The sequence below is a fragment of the Montipora capricornis genome, chromosome 10 (genome assembly GCF_036669925.1).
Source record: "Montipora capricornis isolate CH-2021 chromosome 10, ASM3666992v2, whole genome shotgun sequence".
Lineage (NCBI taxonomy): Eukaryota > Metazoa > Cnidaria > Anthozoa > Scleractinia > Acroporidae > Montipora > Montipora capricornis.
The window spans coordinates 67588402-67600602 of record NC_090892.1 but is presented as its reverse complement, the minus strand read 5'-3'; the positions used below and the strand labels follow the sequence as shown (position 1 = coordinate 67600602).

General features: G+C 38.4%; 2 protein-coding genes across 5 annotated transcripts in view; one reads left to right on the top strand and one right to left on the bottom strand.

Moving 5' to 3' along the window:
* Positions 1-5512, top strand: part of LOC138019280 (adrenocorticotropic hormone receptor-like) — a 29125-nt gene extending 23613 nt beyond the window's left edge. For all 4 annotated transcript variants that reach the window (XM_068866013.1, XM_068866011.1, XM_068866012.1 and 1 more), the window contains one exon: positions 2098-5512. In XM_068866013.1, the coding sequence (XP_068722114.1) occupies positions 2136-3107 (972 nt within the window). In that variant the 5' untranslated portion in view covers positions 2098-2135 and the 3' untranslated portion in view covers positions 3108-5512. The remainder of the gene's footprint in view (positions 1-2097) is intronic.
* LOC138019281 (transcriptional enhancer factor TEF-4-like) lies at positions 4598-12100 on the bottom strand. The gene is made up of 2 exons (XM_068866015.1): positions 10937-12100; positions 4598-8919 (listed from the first exon to the last, which is right to left on the bottom strand). The coding sequence occupies exon 1, from the start codon at positions 11810-11812 to the stop codon at positions 10952-10954; it is 861 nt and encodes a 286-aa protein (XP_068722116.1). The 5' UTR covers positions 11813-12100; the 3' UTR covers positions 4598-8919; positions 10937-10951.
* Between the last annotated feature and the right edge of the window lie 101 nt (positions 12101-12201).

Here is a 12201-nt window from a genome sequence, read left to right as displayed (position 1 = left end):
ACCTATGCAAATTTGTTAACTCATTTTCACCGCGTCCCGATTCCCGCGAAATTTTTCTTCTTTCAAATATTAACAAAAATAATATTTCTCGTCAAGCGTTGCATCTTTTATGTTCTAAAAACCGCTAAAACAAAGATTTTTTAACGATCCATCCGTAGATATTTTTTATAACATAATATTCTCTGTGAAAATTTGCATAACAATCATAGCAATCAAAGCATTATGTAACAAGATGTAACGTTAATGGCAGACTGTCAACTCCTCGCACTATTACTTATAGGGTTCCGCAAGGCAGCATATTAGGTCCCTTGCTATTTTTAATGTATATTAACGATCTTCCTAACTGCCTCCGGGAGGCTTCCCCGAGAATGTTCGCTGACGATACCAATATAACCCTAACTGCAAAAACTTTAACAAAGCTTAAACTAGCATTAACTCCTGAACTCAGTAACCTTAACTGTTGGCTGAGAGCCAACAGGTTGAATTTAAATGTGACTAAGACCGAGTTAATGATAATTGGATCTATGCAGAGATTAAACACTCAATGTGACGAGGTTGATATACGAATTAGGGTTATGTATCTCATAGATGTTCAGATTTTCAATTACATGGCCGCTCAACCTTGCGATTGTGTAAATAGTTCACCCTGCCGGACAAAGTAGATACGTTTCTCAGGAACCCGACAAAGAAGGCTTCCTGACCCGACAGATGAAATGTAAATATTCAGTTAAATATTACAACAAAATTAAAAAACCAAAGACGGAAGTTTCTTGGCTAAAAAGTACGTTGTCTTACGACGAACGATTAACATTCTTTCCCTTAGTTCATTCAGTTGACACAAGGTGATCACGTGCACGTTTATGGTGCTTTTGACAAAGCACCACAAAAGTCAAAGAGTGCAGAAATTTTCGTGTTTTTACGATCGATTTTCATTAATCTTTCGATGAGAATTTGATTCAGAGTTATATATAAAACTATGTTTTTTTTTTCTTGTCTTTTTCTGTTAACTCCTGGCTTGTACGATACTTTTTGGTGCAAACGTAAAGCCAAACAATATTTTGACGTGACGTCAGATTAGACTAACAAGTAGAAGAATTATGAAGCGGCAACCACATCTTCAGTCCTTTCTTAGTGTGTGCAATAAACGTTTGCTTATTGCAACTGCAAGACATGCATGACGTGCTGGAAAACGTCCGTCAGAGCAATTTGCAGTTAGTTTTTTGCAGACTAATAGTATTTATTTAAAGAAGAAACGAGTGAGTTTTACTCAAGAGCGTGTTTTGTTATCTTTAAACTGAATTTATTACCAAAGCTTAAAAATCTAAAAGACCTCAAAATGGGACAGGACATTACAAAATAATTAAAGGTGTGAACGTGAAGGGCCTCTGCTGGCGTGACATGTGGGTGACCCTCAAATGGTCTTAAAGACGCCCCACTTGAAAAAATTAACTGGAACCCTGCAGTGCCTTCTGTTTTTGTGTAACACGTACCACAGGCAACCCAGTGTACGCTTTATGGAGCGTCTTGTTTGAGTATTCATGTAGAAAATGGGTCATATAAATGAATGTATAAATAAACAAATGAATGTACCAAAAACCGAAAATCTCTCTGTAAACCTCAGTTGTTATACGTGACTTACTCACAACAACATCAGTCATTTATTACATTTATTTTACAAAAAGGCTGTAGCACAAGTGCCACTCGAAAATAGCAAAGCTAATCGAGTCGGGTGGAAGCGCTACACCAGAGTTGCACCAGGACAATAATGCAAACATGCAAAAGAAAAGGAACTTTACTATTTAAGTGTCTAGTCGTTCTAGCGCTGGAGCACTAATTGGGGACACTGTAAACTGAAGTTAACAATTAACAAAATTCAAATCAAATGAACGATAGAGAGAGGCAGCGCATTTCGAAATTTTGGCTTTAGATAATATATTCCTTCACCTTTTAATCAGACTTGTTTTCCGGCTTGGTTTTTCTTTACTCAGCTGATTGGATTAATCGCCAAGACCCGGTGTGTCTGAGAAGCAAGCAGTCAATTTCTTCTTTAAGACGATAACACTATTAAAAAGTTCTTTTTTTTGTTTTTCTTTGTAGACACAAATCTCAAGACTGCTTAACCGTAGAGAAAAACGATGAGCCTGGGAGCAAGCCACTGCCAGGGGGTCGGAGCACCAAAAGAGGTGTCGATTACTACTTTGTGTACAGCAGCAGTGTATTGTCTCTTCACAGTCCCTGGTAACCTGTTGATTATCCTGTCAGTCCTGTTAGATCCAAACAAAAATCTTCACCGCACACCTTTCATTCTTTTCATTCTTAACCTGGCTATCACTGATTTGATTGTGGGCGTGATGGTAGAACCGCTGTCCATGGTTACACACTGGAGGGAAGCACATGGTTTGTCAGTCCACAACTCATGGCTGTCGCAGTTTGTCTATTTCATGTGCTGCACCGCCTCTTTGTTGAGCCTGGTCATCTTGACAATCGACCGTTACCTAGCAATAACTTCTCCATTTTGGTACCATGTGAACATGACGAATGCTCGAGTCCTCCAAGGGTCTGTTGTCATCTGGGTCCTGTCCATTGCGTGCAGCGGCTTGCTGTTTGTCATTGGCTTTGTTACGTACGCCTTTGTTTTTGCGAACTTGACTTTGTTTTGCACTATTTTTATCTTATTATTTTCGTACGTGCGCGTGTTTTTGGCCGCAAAAAAGAAAGTCAAGGAGTTGGTTGAGTTGCACCAGGACGATAATGAACGAAACAAGGCACAGGAGCGACACTTGCTGTGGGAGAAAAAATTAACCAAGACACATTTGGTGATGCTTTTGGCCTTCCTAGCGTGTTATGGTCCAGCCTGTATCATGATCTATCTCATGAATTTATGTCACGGCTGCAGCTGCGAGGTCATTCATTGGTTGAGAGATCTTCATTTTGTGTTAATCACATTGAACTCGCTCGTTAACCCATTCGTGTATGCTCTGAGGCTGCCAGTACTGAAGATGGCTTTCCGTAGGCTGCTTGGCCCTTTGATTTTTTGGAAAAGAGGAGCTGTGTCCCCTGAATCACCTCAAGGCGAAGAGTTATCGTCTACATCGCGCACAAAGTAAAAATACTGAAGCTGTTATTCTATAGGCGCATCTGTCAGTTGCCACGTACCATATTACACGAAAATTTCGTGACACCTAACCCTTCACTTTACTTTACACGTTAATTTCGCGATTTTGAGGTTCGCATATTTCGTGACACCTTAATTTCGCGATTTTGCGAAAATTTTGCATTTTGACGCACTTTAATTTTGCGTTTTTGAGTGACATACACTCAGGGATCCGCAGCCAGTAAACGGGCAGTTTGGGGATTGCACAAAATAAGTGCTACCTGGAGTAGAGACGGAAAGCAGTAGCGATGAAGAGGATCAGAACATTACCACAGAAAAGCTCAAAATGATTGTTTTAGTTATTGACATAATGTGAGTCACTTAACTTTCGCGTTCGGTTATTGTCGCGACATTTAATTTTCGCGTCACTTAAATTTCGCGATTTTTTTTTAAATCGCGAAATTCGCGAAATTAACGTGTCGCGAAAATTTCATGTAATAAGGTATTACTTTGTAACTCTGAAAGGAAGTCGTTTCACTGAATGACATTTGGCAATTATCATTTTTCTTGTATTGAAAAGAGAATAAAAGAGAAGGTTTGCACAACGGGCGGATAATAGTCTCACGGGTCCAAAAAGTTTTCGGGTCTCAGGAGAAAGTGGCCCCTGCCTTTCGTTTTCCTTGTGGGCAACGTTGTAATTATTATTATTTCATTTCTTTCGTTTTGTCCATATTTTAGGATAAGGGAATCGTAGTTTCTTCGAAGCCTGGACAGCGCTCACTTCAGGTGAATGAAGTGTGACTTGCATATGAAAGTTTTTAAGCTATAAACTCAAGGAAGATTCAAATACTACACGGTTAGATCAGGGGTACCCAACGTCAATTTTCAGAAAATATCTGTTGGAAGACGATTTGATATCTAGAATTTTCGGAACACTTGTTGTAAAATTTCTTGCTTGCCTGCCTCTCCTAAGATTTTTAAACATCTGGAAAATGGTCTAATTGTCCATTTTTAACGGATTTTTACCCTAAAAAGGTCACCTAGAATTTTCCGGAGCCTTTATTCTTAAATTTTCGAAAAGGTAACTTTTGATCCCCATAATTTTCGGATCACTTCACGTTCAGCTAGGGAATCCGAACAGATGAATTATTTTTAGGGGATAAAAATATGCCTATATCTACCAGTTAAATACTAAAATACATTTAACAATGCTATGTTTAAGTGGCTTTGAACTATTTTCTCGTTGGGTGCCCCTGTTAAATAATTTTTGGCGAAGTGTTCCTTCACCATCAGTTCTGTATATATTAGTCCGTCAAGGTTCAAATTACTTAAGGACAATTTTGTTTTGTAAATAAGCAGGAATTCTTGAATCATTGGGGACTGATAAACAACGAACTTCCTCGCACAATGAAGATCGGATGATGGGTAGCCAGTGATTTCCATGTATAGAAAACAGCTGTTTGAGGAGACAGGGACAGAGTCAAGCAATGGGAGAAAAACAGATACAAACAATCGTTGTTACTTTTTATTAATAAAATACTTTAAGCAAAGCGCAAAATGTAAAGAAAAATAATGCTTTCTCTTATCAAACCTAAATCACATCCAACTGCATCTCCGTATGCGCTTGATACTTTAACATACACGAAGGCAAAACTGCTCAATATTAGCATAACTCACAGCAATGTTCTAAAATTTATTACACGCAAGAGCAATTTTCAATTACTTGTACCATTGCGAACCATTTCTAACGAACTATTGTACACTGCGAAAAACGCGGAAAATGTATTATACCAGATTCCTCATTGATTGATAAAGTGGTTAGAATTTTAAAAAGGAACCGCGGTGCAAACCTTAAGTTACTTCCGATACAAGTTAATTGAAAATCGGACCATGTGTTTTGCCTTTTCCGAAGAACACTATGATATTCATTTAATAGCAAGCAGGTTGAATCTGATCGCATCAACGTGACACAAATAATACTTAAGTTACTGTAGGTAAGCTACGGAGGGGAGGCAGGGGAAAAACTGTAAGCTGATCCGATTGGCGTAACATGAAAAAAATAGGCACAAGCAAGGCGATAGCTGCCGAGATTTGGTATGAAAATAGTTTTCTCTGTGACAAAATAAACAATATACAGTTTGTACACTTTGCCAGCTGAAGATGCTGCAATGGAGATCAAAACATTTACTACGTTGACTCAAGCGATTTTCAATTGAGCCGCAAAATCAAGTATTTTGACAACGCGCAACGTGCGCAGACTTCGTGAAGAAATCAATAAAATTCTAACCTAACTTCTGCTATGTAAGTTGCTCAAAGTGCGGGAAATGCGCGCGCGTGTTTGGTTAACATTTTAGTCTGGCTTCTGATTGGTGGAAAAAGTGGTAACAGTTCTTTAGACAACCAATAAACCAAGTAAACGTAATCGCGGAATCGTTTCGTCATTTAACCAAAAGAAGTCAAATATTGTACACGTTCTCGTCCCAGAATCTAAAGGCCCCTAATTTTTTTAAGCTTACTATTGCTATTGCGCATCTCTTGGCACTCGGTTTCCCATGAGTGATGCTTACTAATGTAGGGATATTTTTGCGCAGTTTAAAACTGTGTGGAGAAAGCAAAAAGTGCTCTTGGTATAAGCGTGCTTTTTTCAAAAATAATTAAGCTTCAATTTGGAGAGGAACGCCATACATTGCTTTGTATTTATAAAGCTTTTTACATATTTTGTGCGGTATCTTTGAAAAATGAGTGGTTACCCCCGATTTTCTTTTTGGATTTCAATAACACTTGTTAAGATCTGCTTTTCCCGCATACTCATAAACCATGCAAAAATACCTTTGAATCCGTAGGCACCGTCTTTAAACCACAAATGCACTAAAATAGAAACAGTCAGGAGCCCATCTGGAGCGTGCAACTTCCATACAGGGTCTGTGAAACGGCGTTTTCACAAGTAGGTTTATTTTTAGACTAGCCCTTCCCGCGAAATAGGTCAAAAAACAAAGGCAGTTCCGGTTCGGTGACCCTATGACGCCAGCTTAATTTCTTGTAATTGGTCAACGGGCTCCTGTGTAAGTCTCATTCGCGGGAAATTCAATCTAAAAATAAATCGGTCTGTGAAAACGCCGTTAGACGAACACAATAGAGTTGTAGGCTCCGGGTCATGGGTTCCTGAAACAGTCCCCCACGAACCATGGAAAAGGGGGAAGCTGGTAGGGCTATAGTGCTACCATTTTTGCTTTGGTTGGTTGCTTTTTCGGGGCTTCGTCACACTAGTATATTTTACCGGCTTGGTTATAAGCAACAGAAAGAGGCTGGCTCGCTTTTGTTCCTCATCGGACATACCGAGGACATTTGTGGTTCTCGAAGGGAAAAATCAATAGTGAATGAGATAGAAGTGTTTCTCTATCAATGTCCGGTATTGCCCTAGCACAGTCACAAGTGCAATCACTTTTAGACACACTTTACTCACGAAAACAAACAAAAGGCCGCTACTTTTTAACCAATCAGGAGAAGCCATGTCACGCCTGACTGCTTCTGCCATATTTTTTGAGGGACATGACAACTAATTTTTTCCCGAGAAAGGGTATTCTAAAAATAGACTCAGTTGTGGTTGTGCTGGGGAACCCATCCATGTCATAACACTCTTGTCTAATTTACTCTTGGAAAAATACAATTTACAACTGAGTAACAAGAATCCGTTAAGATAACCTTAGGTTTCTGACAACAAAGAGTATTAAAATAATCTGATATAAAATACGGTAAAAAAAGCTGACGTTTATGCTTAGTTTTAAGACTTTAAGGCTTATATTTTACGTTTTTTGTATAGAAGAGCAAAACGCTTCAATAGAACAATTCAAATGAAAAACGTTGGTATTGCATCACTCTACCTAGTGATTGGCCTAAAAAAATTCGCCTCACAATTACTGTTTCAACCAAGCAGGACCTGCTTACGGCTAAGCTTTTAGAGCCAATCACCAGTGCTTGATCCTTTTTCAGACGTTGTGATTTGCAGAAATAATTTGCAGACTCAGTAACCAAGCTTTTCAATCAAGCCCAAAGACAACCTCGTTTCCAGGGTCTTTCTTCTACCTCGCCGGTTAAAAGAGAGACTCTGGGAAGGAGTTTCGCTCAAAGCAACCTCGTTCCCAGGATCTCTCCTTTGGCTTCAGGGAAAGGTCCTGGGAACAAGCCCAGAAGCCAAGGTAGAGGTCCTGGGAACGAGGTTGGGCTCAAAGACCCCTGTTCCATGCTTTTTTCTTCAAATAAACTTTAAATTTCGCTTAATTTCTTTGCTACCTTTATCGTAGCAACAAAATACAACTCACACTCGTTCAAAAATCACCAAAATCGTGTTTAAAAAAAAAAAACAAAGAAAATAAAAGTCTCAAGGAGTAAATAGCATTCAAAATAAAGTATTATGTTGTAAATAAATAAAACTTGATTACTAGCAAATAAGAACGTCATTTCAACCTAAAATGATTCTATACTATAACAGGCTAACAAAGATATGACGCTCTTGTGAAAATTTCGTTCAGTACAAGAAATCGGTGACGTGGTTGAATAAAGAGTAATTCGACACATTGATCCAAATCCAAACATTTTGGGCTGTACAGGAAAGAGTTAATTAAGCTTAACGGTATCAATTAAAGTTCGATTTAAGCGTGCTTCGGACGATTACTTATTACTCTCTACATAAATCTGCATCCTATTCATTTCATCATTACCGAACGATCACGACCAATATGTTTCATAATCAATGAACAAACTGCGGTGATAAACATATTATAATGCATTTTAACTTGACGTTTACTGTGTAAAACTTTGAAAGGGACTAGTAACTAGATTAAGAACAATTTTCTTAAAGGGAACGTCCACTCTTACTACAGAATAAGTTTAAACCAAAGGAAATTATGTTTACAAACAAATTTGATCGAAATCTGTTTTTAAAAAAGTGTTTATATCGGGAAACGTGAATTTTAAAATCGCTTATTTTCACTTTCAAATTTCGTGGGTGCCGCCATCTTGAATAATTATGACGTGTTACGGTTGCCCAATTGTTCTGACAAAAAGTGCTTTTGTCTCTCTTTTGTCTAATAACAATAGGGCAACCGTAACACGTCACAATTATTCAAGATTGCGGCGCCCGCAAAATTTGAAAACAAAAATAGGCGATTCTAATACATTTTTTTCGAATACAAACGCTTTGTTTGAAAATATTTTAGACTGACTTGACTGTAACAGTTATTTAATGTGATTTTAAGTAATTTTTTTGTGGAAGTGGAGGTTCCCTTTAACAAACAAATGTAATATAAGCAGTGAAAACTGGCTTGTTTAATTGGCTAATAAAACCAGATTTTCTTATTGCCAACGTTTTCGTTTACCTTTGGTTTAAGTTCGTGTATTATTAAGGTTTTTTTTTATTTTACAGGGTAAATCACATCTATCTTCCATTTGCCAAGACTTCCAAATGGTCCCACTTGATGTTGTTACCCATTTTGATTCTATGATCCGCAACAGCACAAGTGTAAATGTTACCTGTAAGGGCTCTCTAATGATCCGTTTTCCGGTCATGTAAACGACGTTTCGTTTTACCAATGTAAAAGTCATTGCAATCCCAACAACAGGATGTGTGCACAATCTTGGATTTTTGAAATCTACGGAAACGATCTTTGGCAATCCATTTTTTTTTTTTTTTTTTTTTTTTTGGTTAGTGTCGAATGAGTTTCCTGGTATTGGGTCGGTCGGTCGGATTGAAAAAAAAAAACTAGAAAAAAATAAGAAGAACTCTCGGAAATAGGAGACCTGGTACCCCAGCATCGATGCTGTGGAGCCTGGAAACAACAAGATACGAACCCAAAATCAATATGGCGGAAAAAGTGGTTGGTGTTATTGTAAAATTAAGACAACATGGGGAAAAGAATCAACCACCGAAATTCTTATGCGACAAAAAAGTGGTTTCACTACGTCGTTAATTTTTTTTTTCAGTTTTGAAAATGCCAAAAATTTGGGTCGTACGGACGACGCTAAACGGAGAAAAAAAAGAGGATGTCCTTTGCAGGGAAAAAAATACTTGATTCGGTGGGTGTTTTGAAATATCAACTTAACAAAACCATAGAACTTACTTATACAAAATTTGAGACAGAGTGTGATTACTTCACTTTGGAAACCTAGGCTAAAACAACTTGAGGGTAACAATCTTTTTCAAAGTTTTACACGTACATGTAGATTTTCTTAAAATTTGTTCAACCATCACTTCTGAAGATGTATGTTGTATCATACGAAATGTCAAGTTAAAATTCTAATTATAATATATTTATCACCGCAGTTTGCTTATTGCTTTTGATCTAGTTAAAATGGCCGAAAAACATGAATATTTATGATGCTTCAAAGTATGAAATGTCCTATATAGTTTCAACTGTTCCTAGTCCATTTTTTTCCCTGTAATCATTCTAGTGTGTTTGCACTACTTTCATTGAGCTAGTCGACTGATTCACAAAAGCGTTTGACTGTGAAGCCACTGATACCTGGTCATTGGATCCCAAAACAACCAAACAAGCGTTAATTAACCACCTTAAACACTTGCAAGGTTTTTATGAATGTTGCTACGCTTTGTCGGATCGAGTCAACGGGAAAACAATGAGTGGATTCATTGCCCTTTTATCGTGTTCGCGGCTTTTCAAGAAGTAAAACATGATTTAAAAGGGTTTGGCTTAAACACAGCTTGAGAAAAACATAAAATTCATTTGAGACTTACTGGTTTCGAGATTATCATAGCGTACTTTAAACGTTTAGCAGTTGGTTGGCTTTCCAACAAAGAGAAAGAAGTATTACCCGTTTACTGTGGAAAGGCCCCAAAACAAGTTAAAAGCAGCACACATACAATAACATGTAATAAATCATGGTTACTCGCCAATAAAAATCATTGAAATACATTTTACAATGGACCAAAAAAAAGATATATTATATACCTTCAGACCAAGAAAATTGAAAGAAATTTGCCAATAAGGACGACTCAACGAGATCGGAAATGATTGAAGTAAAATTATCTCAGTTTCAGGCGAAGTAATCCCGCTCTGTTTTGATAGCTTTCACTGGTAAATAAACCGAGAATCGTGATACACAATTACCCTGATAGAAGTGCAAACTGAAGCATGTGAAAACACTGAACCGTAAATTTTAATCAAAACCAAGTTTGTTTTAGAGGAATAAGTTAGTAAGTTTGATGAATGCAAAGGCTCTAAGATACAGGCGCCTGACTTATCATGCGTGAAGCACCGGGCGGGTGGCAAAGAACTTTGAAGGCAAACAAAAAAAGATAGACACGTAACTTAATATCAAATCTTCGACCAAAATTAATGAAATAAAAATTAATTTTGAGGGGAACTCTATTTCGATATAAGAATAAATGACTTCTTTGTCTTCTCGTTACATTTTTTTAAAGGCGAAAGAGAATCAAAGATGCTGTTGAGAGGGCCACAGAGATTGACAATGTCCAATCACGAGATTAAAGGCCTTGGCAACTGGAAAATGCGCTCCCCTTAACCTAAATAGGTTGTGCCTTTGTGAATATAACAATCCTAATCATCATCTGATTCCAAAATAGAAAAATATGATGCAATGCAAACATCCTCATAAATCGTGTTTTGTTTTTGACAAGTACCGATGAAACAAAGAAGCAGGGCCAACGAGAAATAAATGTTTATCCACCATATTTACTTCGTGCTTTCTAAAAGAGACCAATTCAAGAGGCGGCAAATCTCCAAAAACATTTCATGCCTGAAAATTAAAATTAAAACTAAAATATGAAACATAAAGAGAAAAACGCATAAATTTATGGTCTATAATTACCCCCGTGGAATGAATTCACATCTCTGAGAAATCAATTGAAGGGCACGTTTGATCTGCATCGTAAACCAAGTAATCATCAAAGGTTGGAGTCTCGGGTAAGGAAGACATAGAAACACCAAGAGCACACGTTGAAATTACAGGCTCGTCTTTACATCTGGCGTTATGGATAACTTCCGGTACTGCACGCCAGGCGCTTGGGTTATTGACAACGATGTTAAACTGCGAAGTAAAATCTTCTGTTTGTTCTTTGTAGTTAAGCTCTTGAGTGATGTCTGGCACCTCCCAGGTTAAACTAGTCTGAAGAGCACTCTCATTAAAATGTGCCTCCATTTTCGGCGGAGTGCGCGGCGGGGAAAGCCCCGAGATATTTTCCTGGTCTCTTGTAACCGGGAACTGTAGCTTCGGCGGGGTACGGGAACGCGGGATTTCAACCATCAAGTGTCCGTGATGACTAGGCCCGGTGGATGAATAACAGTGTAATAATGCAGGCGGAGGACCGGGTAGAATCTCTGAACAGGGAGGAGCATTGTAACCATCGCTCGTATGATGAACGACGGGAGACAAGATCTCCGCCGATGACATGGCAATCATTTCTTGTAAGCCATCATTAATATAAGTTTTCTCTTTTATTCTTGACTGAAACTGTCGAATCTTTTTCCGAGCCAAGACCTGAATATGGCTGGCCACTTGCTTCCGAGTTCTAACTTTGCCAGTTTTCATTAGGATATAACGTGCTATAAGCTCGTTCCGACCGTACATTTTGTCCTTTGTTGACAACATAATCTTTTGTCTTCCGCAGGGCGGGTAGATTGCCAGTGCCTCTTGGAAACTCGTCTCTATATCGCCTGTCCATAACCCTTCAGCTTCGCCCGACATCTGTTATTTTTTTCCGACCCTGTGATTCGTGATGTAACCGCTCTCTCTCCGGTCCTTCCCTTCTTTTCTTTTTATCTTCTTCTCCCTCACTCCGACCGTCTAAAAGTCAGGTACATCAAACGGGATGTACCGTTGATAAATCCTCGATATCTTTCCGTGATCAGAAAAATTTATGCGTGGGCCAAATAGGCGTGCTTTAGTTTATGAGACCAGAGGCAGGCCATCCTTCTCCAACTACACTACTACTGACCAAGGATAGCCTGCCGACACTTCCCCAACGGCGCTGGATTGTTTCTCTGTCGCCTCTCTATAAGAATAGAAGAACAGTAGAACTTCATTGTATATAGCGGTGGCCACATTCATTATTAACATAAACTCCAGAGGACTCT